This window comes from Exophiala spinifera, assembly GCF_000836115.1.
Source record: "Exophiala spinifera strain CBS 89968 unplaced genomic scaffold supercont1.5, whole genome shotgun sequence".
In the NCBI taxonomy this organism is placed as follows: domain Eukaryota; kingdom Fungi; phylum Ascomycota; class Eurotiomycetes; order Chaetothyriales; family Herpotrichiellaceae; genus Exophiala; species Exophiala spinifera.
The window spans coordinates 652,599-664,605 of NW_015622517.1; the positions used below are offsets into that span (position 1 = coordinate 652,599).

A 12,007-nucleotide genomic window follows, 5' to 3' on the forward strand; every position below is an offset into this window, starting at 1 on the left:
TCCTCTTGCAGCGTCGTTTTCAACTCTTTTGAGGCGCTGAAAAGTCGTTTAAACTCGGAAAACTCGGGAAAACTCACCGTGTCTTGGAGCCTCAAACTTGCGGTGCGACCTAATCGGGTTAGAACAAGTATTTGATGATGTTAGATGACTTACATGGCTGTTTTGGTGAGTTTGAAGCTGTTATGGAGGATTTTTGTATAGGAAGATAGCCTGCGGAACAGTTTTAATGTGTAGCGCCCCGCCAAGATTTCGCGGGAGCTAAACTAAGTTTTGGCCAATAATAATTGGCGCTAAGACAGTTAGTGATCCTTAACCTCACCACTCTCTAAAAGAATTTTCTTTCAGAAGCACAGTAATACTATCGCTGCACTTGGATAGCAGGCTGAGTTCACCACTCCCTTTCGTGACTTTTGATGCTCTGGGAGTAGCCTCTTCACATCGAGTATTGGCACCACGCAAGCATGGCGGAGAACATCAGGCCATTACAGTCATGAACAGGACTCAATCGCCCGAGTATTTCTTTAGGTGATTACAGCTACTACGAAGTGTATTTCATACTCCCAGGCTTGCAGTTGATAGGTGGAAGGCCAATTCTTTCTTCGACTGTCTATCGCTTGACCGTAGAGATATTACGGTGGACCATAATGTTGATATAGACAATGTTCGGCTCGATAACATCACTGTTTCGTATCTACCTCATGTCTTGCTGTTCATCAGCCGATGAGCGCGGCGCTACAGGCCGATATTCTTCTTCAGACTGATATCATGAAGGGTCAATCCGTGTGCCTCTCATCTTTCACCATTGGCCAACATCTGCAGATACGGTGTGATGCCATAAATAGTGGCCTACTTGGTAGCGCTGGGGTAAGCGCCCGGCACTCGGCGCTATGAAATGGTAACCAACCATGAGACTTCTCAAGCTCTCCCCTCAATGTCGCTCGACCAACCATCCCACTGTTCCCTCCAACATCCTGCCAACATGTCTCGACACTATCGAACGAGCATCAATGCCGCCTCCCGGCTCATTTCGACGGGTTGCAGCTGGACTGGCGCCGCAATTGGCTCGAGATGTCTCTTCAGGCTCTCGGCTATGCGTCGAGGCTTTTATCCACCACCGTCTGCTCCAATTGAGAACACTTGACGCCGTACCGATGCTCAATCCGTGAATGTGGTCGTGACATGGCAGTGCCGCTCAGCAATCTTCCCTCCAGGTTTCAACGGGCGCCAATGTTGACTTTCACGGCGCTTCCACAGCGGGCTTTCTGCGTACTCATCTTCTTACCCATCAATATGCCCATGAATACTCTTCTTGCTTGATACCTCATCGCCGCTGGAGTTGCTGGCTGATACCGGCCTTCTCTACTTTCGCTCCTTACCTTGTCGTTTTCCGCGTCCGACCGTTGATCGGCGACGCTCTACGAGCTTTTTAATACTACTTCGCTATAAGATACCGGGCTGGCCCTCGATGAATACTTGACAAAAACCAGCTGTCAACTACGTAATATCTTGTGAAGGCTGGCCTTCCGAAAGCATGAGCGTTTTACCGTCGACAACTTACCAATCCCCGCCTCGGCTGGCCCGCGGACGACAGCTTAATACTATTATCGAAGAGAAGGAAGATGGTAGTCAAGGGGTGAAAAGTGACAGCGAAGGAGATGGAAGTGATTCGACGATCATCGGTCGTCCTGCGGCTTGGAATCCTCAGCTCTTTACAGTAGCTCCTCGAAAGAGCTCTCTCGCCACGACCACATACGCCGCGTCACCAGTATCCTCGTGCGAGCCATCTCCAGCTAGCAGCGCTAGCGATGGATTTCCACGCAACTCAGTCAGGAGTTCTTCCTCCGACAGCGAAGCAGGGACAGTTTTCAGTGATGACTGTCCATCTCTTGCCAGCGACCCAACCACATTCGCCTCTGAATCTAGCAGGAGCAGTTGTTCCAGTACCAGATCAAGTCGAAACAGGTATCCAGCCTTGATCATTCCTCGCGATTCTTGGGGTACAGTGGACAGCAGTCCGATCAAAGAAATAGCCTACGGCATGTCACCAGCCACAAAGATTCGCCTCTCTCCCACAACATTGTCAGCCCTGTCAAGATCTGTACCTGCAGCAAATGCACCACCCTCTTTGGGCGACAGCAACAGTACCGCGTCTGAGTCTCCCTGTGTTCAAGGGTTGAGCGCTCCGGTGACCCCAGACCTGAGGCAGCTTGAGGTCGAACAAGGTTCGAGCTGGGGTGTCTCACCGAGTGCACCTGCAGTCCATGCACAGCATCTCGAAATTGCACTCGACGATGGCCACAGTGTAATCTTCTCGCCAGCAGAAGCCCATTCCAACCACTCATTTTCCAATATCCTCTCTCCTACAGCAACAGCGTGGACGGAGATGGTCGTCAGCTTTCCTCAAGTACCTGGGGCCACACCACAAGATATTTCACCCTTAATGCCTACACTTGATGAGTTGAAAACCTTCGAGGAAGTCAAACCACGATCCAACGGGTCAGATCCTGGTGTCCGTCTACCACCGGATGCATTGCAAATCCTTCAGCGCCTGGCAGGCAATGGGAGTGCGGAAAATCTCTCGACTTCTTCAGGCTCAGGATCGGGCTCATCAAAGAAACCCGGAAGACGTCAAGAAATGCGCGAGCTGTTAGATCCTCACCTCATAAACAGACCACGCAGTGCAGATGGAGAGACTCCGATATCCGACTATAGCTTTACTCAACTCAGTATTCCGTCTCCCGGAGGATTCTTCTCGTCTTTGCAGAGTGGGTCTCGTCATACCTGGTGCCTGAACAAGTCCAGAGCTCCAAGTATACCAAATACTGCCACGGCCGAAACATTCTACAACCGGCCTTGGGACAATTCAAGTTCAAGTAACGAGGTAGAAACTGTTCTGGATGTCGATGACACAAACTTGACCGAAGGTCCACCCACCGCACGACAGGCACTTTTTGATATCAACACTAGTCCCAAAGGTCAAAAAGCAAAAAGTCGAGGATCTGAAGACGATGATCTCTACGGCCCAGGTGATGATGTGAAGCCACCACAAGATCCAAGAAAGGCCAGCTTCGAGTATGACGAGAAGTATTTCGACGAGCTTAAGCACAACGCGAGCCGAAACCTACACTTGACGGGGTCGTGGCTTGCCGCTCAAACCGGATATTTATCTGCAATACTCGACTCCGACCCTAACGACAATCAAGATGAGAAAAAGGGTGGCGAAGAAGAGAAAGCTAAACCTGACCTTGCGGCGCGTCGGACAGTGATGTTCTCGGACAATGTCAACGTTGATGCAGCTGTAGCTGTCGCGCCGTCGAAGAAGCAGCTGTCCAGTACGGAACCAGACACCAAGGAAGCTGTGTTTTTGAATGCATTCCGCTATATGCTCAGTAATCGCAAACGACGCGATGCATTCATCCATGCTAGTTCCCGGCTAGAGGCTATACAAGCCTTCCGCGTGGCTCTTCCAGAACAACACATCACGAATTTATTAGGTCAACATATCCTCCTAGAGCATAAGAGACCAAAATATGCAGGCCCGTTCAGTCAGAACCCTCGAGCCACAGGTATCTTTGAGCAGACCTCCGAACAGATAGCGTTCAAGACTGCCGAGCGTGAGCAGCTCGCTCTTGCCTCTATCGAACCATCCAGCTGGCAAATTGATGCCCTGAGAACGATGTATGGAGGGCGTCTCCTTGCCTCCGCAGCGGCATGTCAACGCCTCAAGACGAAGTCCACAATTCCCCTCGACCATCCTAATTGCGTTGGCAGTAAAAGGATTCGCATTCTCGACATAGGCGGTACATCATGTGCATCATGGGCGTGGCATGCGGCTCTTGAATGGCCCAATGTCAAGATCTACACAGTCATCACCAAAGAGCAATCTCAATCGCAAAGACCGCAAGGAAAGCCTAAACCTGAAGCACCCAAAAACCATCGGACGGTCTCTGTTCCTCATCTTTGGCAATTACCTTTCCGCAGTGGCCATTTCGACGTCATCTCGGCACGGTCACTTCACGTCCTGCTGAAACACAATCCCGTGCCAGGTGTTCCCGAGATTGACGAATGGGATCTGGCATTGCGTGAATGTCAGCGAGTGTTGAAGCCGGGCGGTTTCATTGACTATATGATTATGGACTCGACAATCGCCCATGCCGGACCACGAGGAGATGCCATGTCTGTTGAATTTGGCTTCGAATTGCACCGCCGAGGATACGAACGCGAAGCAGCCCGAAGTTGGTTGCGCAGAGTGAAAAAAGAGGGCTTCACTGGCGTCAAGAGAGCATGGGTATTCGTGCCCATGGGCCGAAAACCTCCAAAGGAAGTTGAAGAGAGCGTCCACGGCTACATTGGTGGATGGCATTCGTGGCGTCAAGGAGCCAAACCTTTTGTCCCAGCGCCGCGGCCGATCAGCGAAGTGTCAACAATTAGCAAGATCGTAAAGCAATACATGGACGTGGAAGCTGTCCAGGGACCTGTCGGGAGCACAGAGGATGTTGCAGACTTGACTGGATTGCTTGGTGCTAGGATGTGGGAGGAGTGGCTGGTCAAGGTTCGAGCCGAGTCTGGTAGAGAACAGGCCCGTTGGCTCGAGGGTGTTGACGAGATGATTGAAGAAGGTAAGGAATATGGGTCAGGCTGGAAGCTACTGATCGGTTGGGCGAGGAAGCCAATGCCTGAAAAGGGGAAGAAGGCTGAACGTGCCGAGATCACTGTGGCAGTAGAGGATCTGGAAGAACTGAGTCCGACTTCCGAGGAGTGCACGGAGATGGGTATGATTCCTATGGTCATCCAAGAATGATGTGATGCCACCTGATATGATTGTGTTGTTGCAGCATAGCGAGCGGGGGTTGGACTGGACGAGTTTTGGGCGGAGTAGGGTGCTTCCATGATATGGTTTCGGGCCACGATGTAGATGGACCTTCTTTTGGTATTTCCTTTCATCTCGTGTCAGTACATAGGATCTGGAGTGTGGAGAGCGTTGTTACGTAGGTGCCTAATTTGCAAGGTATGGCGTTCTCGAGGGGTTCTACATCTGGCTATCTCATACTTTGGTGGTGGTAGTTCTGGCGTACATTCCGAGTCAAGCGCGGTACCAGTTGGAGTTGGATTTAGCAGGTGCTTGTGTCCAATCTGTTAGGTGCGCCGACACCGAGCACTTGCTCTTGATGAATTTGACAAGTCAACTTTCCCTCATCATACGAGTGGTCGAGTGGCGTAGCGGTAGAGATCGTATCGGAACTCACAGACGAGACCATGAAGAACTTTGAATGCCTCAATTCCTCACTGCCAGGGGATATGAGGATAGCAGTTGAACAAGGTTGGGGGCCCCAGCAGCTAAATAGTTAGTGAGTGTGGCAATACTTTCTCGCTGGCAGCAACACCACTCAACCCTCGTAAACCTTTTTTTTTCGGGTTCCCCCACGCTGCCCACCCAGGCAGGCACCTCAATAGTAATTGGCCCTGCTATAAAGGGCAAAACGCACCCGTGGGTGGCTTTGCCTTTTTTATTTGATCTGAGGTGTAGAGTATCAGACTTTATGTCCATTCTCTGATATCGATGGTCTTCAAGGCTGCCAAGAGAATTCCATGAACCGTAAAAAATGGACAGGATATGATTGCTTCGATGGTTCTGCACTATTACTGTATACCTACCTACCCAACCAGCGTCATGCAAGAAACCGATCCAGCTCTGCCTCAGTCCATTCCCACACTTTCCTGGCCAAGTCATCATCCTTACTCTCCTTACTGCCCTTTCCCATCACGCCCACGGGCTCAAAGTACTCTCCATTCTTGACCTTGTCTTCGTCGGCCGTCGCGGCCCAAAGCTGGTTCCTCACACCCTTCTCGACACTAGCCGTCAACCCTACGGCTTTACTCGCGCCCAACACAGCCTTGATCCACGCCGGACTGCCTGTCGCGCCATTCAACAGGTTCGTACCCACGACGCCCGGATGCACACTGACCACCTTCATCCAGGGGTACCTCCTACTCATCTCCCTCGCCCAGAGGATATTCCCCAATTTGCTCTGTCCGTAGCGTTGGTACGCGCCCAGGGTCGCCCCGTCCGTCTTGAGACTCTCAAACGACACGCCTCCTTTGGGCCCGTAGACGTGTCCGCGGCTCGACAGACACACGATCCTCACGTCGCCACCACCTGCACCGTCTCCGTTTCCTGCTCGCTTCGCCGTCTTTTCGAGAAGGGGCACCAACAACTTCGCGAGAAGTGCGTGTCCAAGATGGTTAGTGGCCCACTGGACCTCGTACCCGTCCTTCGTCGTGCCCGGCGGCGCCGCCATGATACCGGCATTGAGCATCAATATGTCCAGTCGCTCGGTTGTGGCGAGAACCCGATCCGCCGCGTTCTTGACGCTCTCAAGCGACGACAGGTCCATTTCGAGCAACGTGATGTTCGCACCAGGTACTTGGCGCTTGATGTCCTCAGCTGCGGCCGTGGCTTTTTCCAGATTTCTCGCTGCAAGCCATATCTCCTTTGGTTGGTGGCGAACGAATTCGAGAATTGATTGCTTTCCGAGACCTATGTTGCCTCCTGTCACGAGTATGACTTTGTCTGTGAGTGGTGGAATATCCGTTCGAGGATTGAAATTGACCATGATTACGAACAGTGCCCTCCCTAGGTTCAAATAGTTACGATTTTATGATCCTTGTTGCACACAAGGGTGGTGTCGAATGAAAAACAGAAAGCGATGTCCGAGTACCAGATTCCTGAGAAACAGATCAGCACATATGTACCTTATGTATGTAGTTTTGTCTCTTGTGTACCCATATGTCTAATGCCGTACAACAATCTGATTGCGATGGTGTTGTTGTATTCATTCAGCGTAGACACAAGATGGACGTAGGTCTCAGTCTTTCCGATGCTTTGACGATGTTGTAGACACGACGATGTTGTACTTGTCCTTGCAAACACCTGCGAGTCAACTTTCTCATATCACTCACCCGGGACAAGTTCCTACCCTGCCATATTCTTGGGTAGGAATCAATTTAAATGTTGCAGCCTGGGATAGCAAAACATACCCCGCCAGAAACGGAAAGACAATTCCTCCGTCTCGACCGTGCACTACGTACGAGAGAAGTCCCAGAATAAAACAGAAGGCGACCCGCAAGCACTGCCTCTACCAGGGCCGTTCGACCATTGCTTGTTCTGCCCAGGTGCAGCATCGCGACTCACCTGACTTGGAACTAAAGGGCTGCCCGTCCCACTACTCACGCCATGTTTGTAAACCTAAAGGTACGGAAGGCACATGTAGCAGGTATGTAATTGCCTGGGACGCGAAGGGCTTCCTCACTTTCTACGCCTACTATTCTACATGCATGTCGTAAGAGCCTACGACTTCAGCAACGCCTCAACGGTACTAAAGTCACTAACACACCCGGACTCGTCGGCTCAACTTCAAGCCGATAATAACACACCTTGACTACGGATACAATAGTAGATGTGCTGGGCTGCGGCTTGGTTGTTCTGTGACTGATAGTTGTGGTCGATGCAAGCCATGGCCTGGCAAGAGGTAGGGAGTTTCTGCTATCAATGCCCACCTCCTGAGAACACATACACGGCGTACAGGTTCCCAGCTCGTTCAAACGCCTGCCTGATGTGTTGACGCAGCAAAGAAACAGGAATGCCGCTCGTTTCGAATGGAAGTATTCTCTTTAGTTGGGCTTGCCGAGAGTCGTAAAAGTGCAAGTATTTTCACATCCAGATCGATGTCCTCAAGCAAAGCGTACCGGATAGTGGGCTTTCCCATACCTTTGGTCCTGAGTTTTGATGAAGAAACACTTTTCATCCAAAGTGCCTGCAGACAGCCACATCCAGTCAGGCCGAGTAGATGCTAGCAATGAATGCAGATGATAGATCCCCAAGTTGTCTGTCCTCGAACCTCAGTTTCATTGCTGATTTGGTCATTCATTTGTCAAATCTCCATAACTTGAGAAGGACTGTTTTCCGCTTGAACTGGCAATCTCAGTCCCAGCGAAAAATGGCGTACAGAGTGTTAGCACGATTTCGAGCTTTGAGCTTCAAGTCATATTCACGACTATCCCAGAACATGAAGAAAGAGAAAGGAAGAGAAAATGAACGAGGATGGCGCCGTGCTGGTTTTAAAAGCGGCGTGAACGCCCGCCAAGCCCGCGCAGTGACCGATATCAAACGACAGTCCAGGAAACCTTGAGATGACTTCAAGGTTCTGCCCTGCATCCTTCACTGCGACTTGTGTTATTACACGTCTTCCGCAGCCATCGCGTCGTTCAAACCATTTGTCCCGCCTTGTATCATATCCTCTGTCGCTCTCACCATCTCGTCGCTCTGATTGTGCGTCTCCGCAAACCTTCGCGAGTTGTCACCCTTGCTCGTCCTCCCCTCATTCGCGCAGTCGATTGAGCTGAAAACAAGGCTCATTGCTCTTGTTTCCTTCCCTTCAACTCTTGATATTCAGTGAATCTCAAGATGGCAGAACCAGATGAAGTTGAGGAGGATCTCTTCGCCGATCTGTAAGTCTGCTCACTTCGAACCTCGCCATTCGGCGCACCAGCTTGTGCCAGCGTTTCCACTACTAACGCCGACTCTTTAGTTACGATGGTGATGAAAATGCCGCAGCCGCCGGTACAGCTCCAGTCCCTTCACAACCTCTCGCAACCGACACTCCTATGAAACAGAATGATGTTCCAGGCTACGGAGAAGAACCCGAAACTGCTTATGACCCGGCCGCCTTCGATGCTGATAACTCAGCTTTCGAGGAGCCTCAGTCTAGCTTCAAACAAGACCCCCAAGAACAAGAAAAGGCAGAACCATCACAGGAGCAAAAATACAATGTCACTCTGAAGGAGGATGGGTAAGTTTGATTTGTCCACTGCCCAAGTTATTGTCATGTCCCTCGTGCATTTGTTCATCTTGCACTTTCTCCCTTCTCGTGTTTGTACAACAAGAGGAGGATGTCATCCAGATTCGTAAGAGACCCTGGAGTGAGTAACGACCATTCGGTGCCCAAGTACTGGCTCCTCTATGTGCATGGCTCCCGTCGTCGCACCAATAATGGGTCAGACCTGATCAACGTTGATCCTACGCCCCAGCAATACTGGATGGAAGCGCCAGTTGCGTCGAATGATGATCGCTGGGTCGGGCGTGGTGGTTGTTTCGGGTTGACTAGTACCATTGAAAGAAGAAACGAGGCGACCATTTCTGAAAACAACAGTCAAGCTGTGATGTTGAGCTTGTTCTCATGGGAGCACTTGAGCTGGAAGCAGAGAGGAGAGGACCGCGGTATTCGGCTGTGGAAATCCGATCTGAGGTTTACAAACAGAGCTCAACAACCTGAAGGTAGCCTCCAGTCCTAGCTACAATTACGAACTAGCCCGTACGATTGCAATTCAGAAAGATACCACGCAGCAGAGACGGAAGAGGACGATGGGATCCTGCCATACAACGAGATACTATACCAAGCAGAGCAGAGTAACACTTCCATACTCAGGCAGGAGATAAATGCTTAAGAGTATCTGTGAATGTCAAACCAGCCACCAAGCAAACAATCTCTACTCGCTTGATCGAGTTGATTCCTGCGAGAGGATAGACAAGTCGTCGAAGAGACAGTATAAGCTGCAACAGTGCAGTGTGTGGTGCAAGTCGACACGTTTATCAAATCAACAAAATGCCAGACTTGCGCGGAACTCCCTCTACAAGAACATGATGCCAACGTGTAGCATGGCGCAGGCAGAACAATTTCGCGAGAGGGCGATAATCACCTGGCGTCTCTGTGCACGTTCGCACATTCGGCATCACGTATCTGTCGACACGGCTAGAGTCTACAGCATTCGCTCGACAAGGCTACTTGGTCATCATTGACATAGAGCTGCCCTTCATCTCAGTCGTTTATGTATGAGTTTATGAACGCGGACAGCTCTGCGTCTTGACTACGATGGCGCTATACAAGCGATGACTAAAGCTGCATCCTGTCCTCTTGGGACACTCCGCGCACTCCCCCTTTTGTTGCTACTTGTTATCTATTGTCTTCCCTACGTGCGCTGTTCAACATCAACATAGTTCATAGCTAACAGGGTCCTTTCTACAGAAAAATGTTCATTGGTGGTCTTAACTGGGAAACGACTGATCGTATGTTCATCCACCGCCGCGAACGACTGTTCCCAGCTCCCTCGATGAAGTATCTGACTCGCTGCAGAATCTCTTCATGACTACTTCTCCCAGTTTGGCGAAGTGCAGGAATGTACCGTCATGCGAGACAGCGCCACCGGCCGCTCACGAGGCTTTGGCTTCTTGACCTTCAAAGACCCCAAAACGGTCAACACGGTCATGGTCAAGGAGCACTTTCTAGATGGAAAAATTGTAAGGTTTATCCCCAAGAGCCCCAAAGGAGGACAGGAAAAGCCTGGCTCCCCTTGCCAGAAGATACCCCCAAAGGACAGACGCTTACGTTCTCCTTTCCAGATCGACCCCAAGCGTGCCATCCCCCGAGACGAACAAGAGAAGACGGCCAAGATCTTTGTTGGTGGAGTGAGCCAGGATGCCACCGAAGAGGACTTTGAGAGCTTCTTCGCGCAGTTCGGAAGAGTTGTCGATGCTACACTGATGATGGACAAAGATACCGGTCGGCCCCGAGGCTTTGGATTTGTTACTTTCGACAGCGACACTGCGGTCGAAAAGTGTCTCGAGTACCAACCATTGGAAATCCTCGGCAAGCCTATCGAGGTCAAGAGAGCCCAGCCTCGAGGCAAGATGGGCGAAGACGACGATTTCTCACGCCGAGGAAGGGGCAAGTTCGGACGAGACGATCGCTTCGGTGGCAACGACGGTAACAACGCCAGCCAGCCCAGCCAGAGCGCAGCTCCAAACATGATGGGCAACAATTCCGGCATGACCCCGCAGATGATGGCACAGTACTGGCAACGCATGCAGCAGTACTTCGCCATGATGCAGCAGCAAATGGTTACCAACATGATGGGCAACATGGGCAACATGGGGAACATGGGCATGAACCAGATGAATCCTCAAATGATGCAGCAGATGATGCAGATGCAAAAGATGCAAGGCGGAAACAGCCCCAACTCGCAGAATTCGAACATGAACATGCAAGGGATGACCCCCCAGATGATGCAGCAAATGATGCAGATGCAACAACAACAACAGCAAGGTGGCATGAATCCTATGCAGATGGGAGGAGGCAACCGGCCACCCATGGGCCCATCGTCAATGGGGGCCGGCGGGCAGCGTGGCAGCTTCTCGGCGCAAGAACAGCTTGCCTTCGAACAGCAAAAGTACGAGCATCAATCAAACCGACGAGGAGGAGGCGGATATCCTCAAGGTCCGAGAAACCAAAACTTCCAGGGCGGCGGCCCGCAGTCATGGGAAGGCATGTACGACGACGTACCTCAGCCCGACGCGGGACGGAATTCTGCTGGACCAGTCAGAGGTCACACACCCAAGCCGCCAAAGGGTCCTGCGGGCGGCGGGGTTGGTCAGCCCAGTGCCCCGGCGAATGCTCCTACAGGCCCCAAAAACCCTGGTAAACCCGGTGGTGGCTTCCGAGGCGGCAGGGGTCGGTACCATCCGTATGGAAGATAGAATCCTCCCAGTGGTCCGGCAGCGAAGCGTGGCTCTCCTGTGAAGAAAGGTTGATGGTTGATTAGGTTGTGGAGAGTTCTGGGTTACGGGTTGGTTTTGTTTATCTTTCACAACGATACTTCGGGGACACTGCAGAGGCGGTCTAACTCTCTGAGGTCTGGTCGCATGAAGTTTCCCAAAAAAAACCCCCCACCCCCAGACTTTCGCAAAGGTGAGAATTGATCACAAAGGTCTAGGGGAAGATTGTGTCTCGACGGGAGCGACATCGATAAGTTGATTTTCTTTTTCTTGTGCATGACAACAACGGGCTAGGCTAGGCTGAGCCAGGTTAAGAATTCTTGCCAACTGACAATGAATGGGAATCGACACAATCATATGGGTCCTATTTTTCTTTTCCTTGTTGAAATTATTTGCTCG

At 51.2% G+C, this 12,007-nt stretch overlaps 4 protein-coding genes across 4 annotated transcripts; 3 read left to right on the forward strand and 1 right to left on the reverse strand.

The window, feature by feature from the left end:
- Positions 1 to 1,531: 1,531 nt before the first annotated feature.
- PV08_06816 (uncharacterized protein) lies at positions 1,532 to 4,801 on the forward strand (the record flags this gene model as incomplete). Its single annotated transcript, XM_016381149.1, has 1 exon — positions 1,532 to 4,801. The coding sequence occupies one exon, from the start codon at positions 1,532 to 1,534 to the stop codon at positions 4,799 to 4,801; it is 3,270 nt and encodes a 1,089-aa protein (XP_016234251.1).
- Positions 4,802 to 5,669: 868 nt separating this feature from the next.
- Positions 5,670 to 6,614, reverse strand: PV08_06817 (uncharacterized protein; the record flags this gene model as incomplete). The annotated part of the gene is made up of 1 exon (XM_016381150.1): positions 5,670 to 6,614. The coding sequence occupies one exon, from the start codon at positions 6,612 to 6,614 to the stop codon at positions 5,670 to 5,672; it is 945 nt and encodes a 314-aa protein (XP_016234252.1).
- Positions 6,615 to 8,464: 1,850 nt separating this feature from the next.
- Positions 8,465 to 8,853, forward strand: PV08_06818 (uncharacterized protein; the record flags this gene model as incomplete). The annotated part of the gene is made up of 2 exons (XM_016381151.1): positions 8,465 to 8,508; positions 8,589 to 8,853. 2 exons carry the CDS (start codon positions 8,465 to 8,467, stop codon positions 8,851 to 8,853), a joined length of 309 nt encoding a protein of 102 aa, XP_016234253.1.
- A 1,233-nt stretch (positions 8,854 to 10,086) lies between these two features.
- Positions 10,087 to 11,590, forward strand: PV08_06819 (uncharacterized protein; the record flags this gene model as incomplete). The annotated part of the gene is made up of 2 exons (XM_016381152.1): positions 10,087 to 10,123; positions 10,191 to 11,590. The coding sequence occupies 2 exons, from the start codon at positions 10,087 to 10,089 to the stop codon at positions 11,588 to 11,590; spliced, it is 1,437 nt and encodes a 478-aa protein (XP_016234254.1).
- Between the last annotated feature and the right edge of the window lie 417 nt (positions 11,591 to 12,007).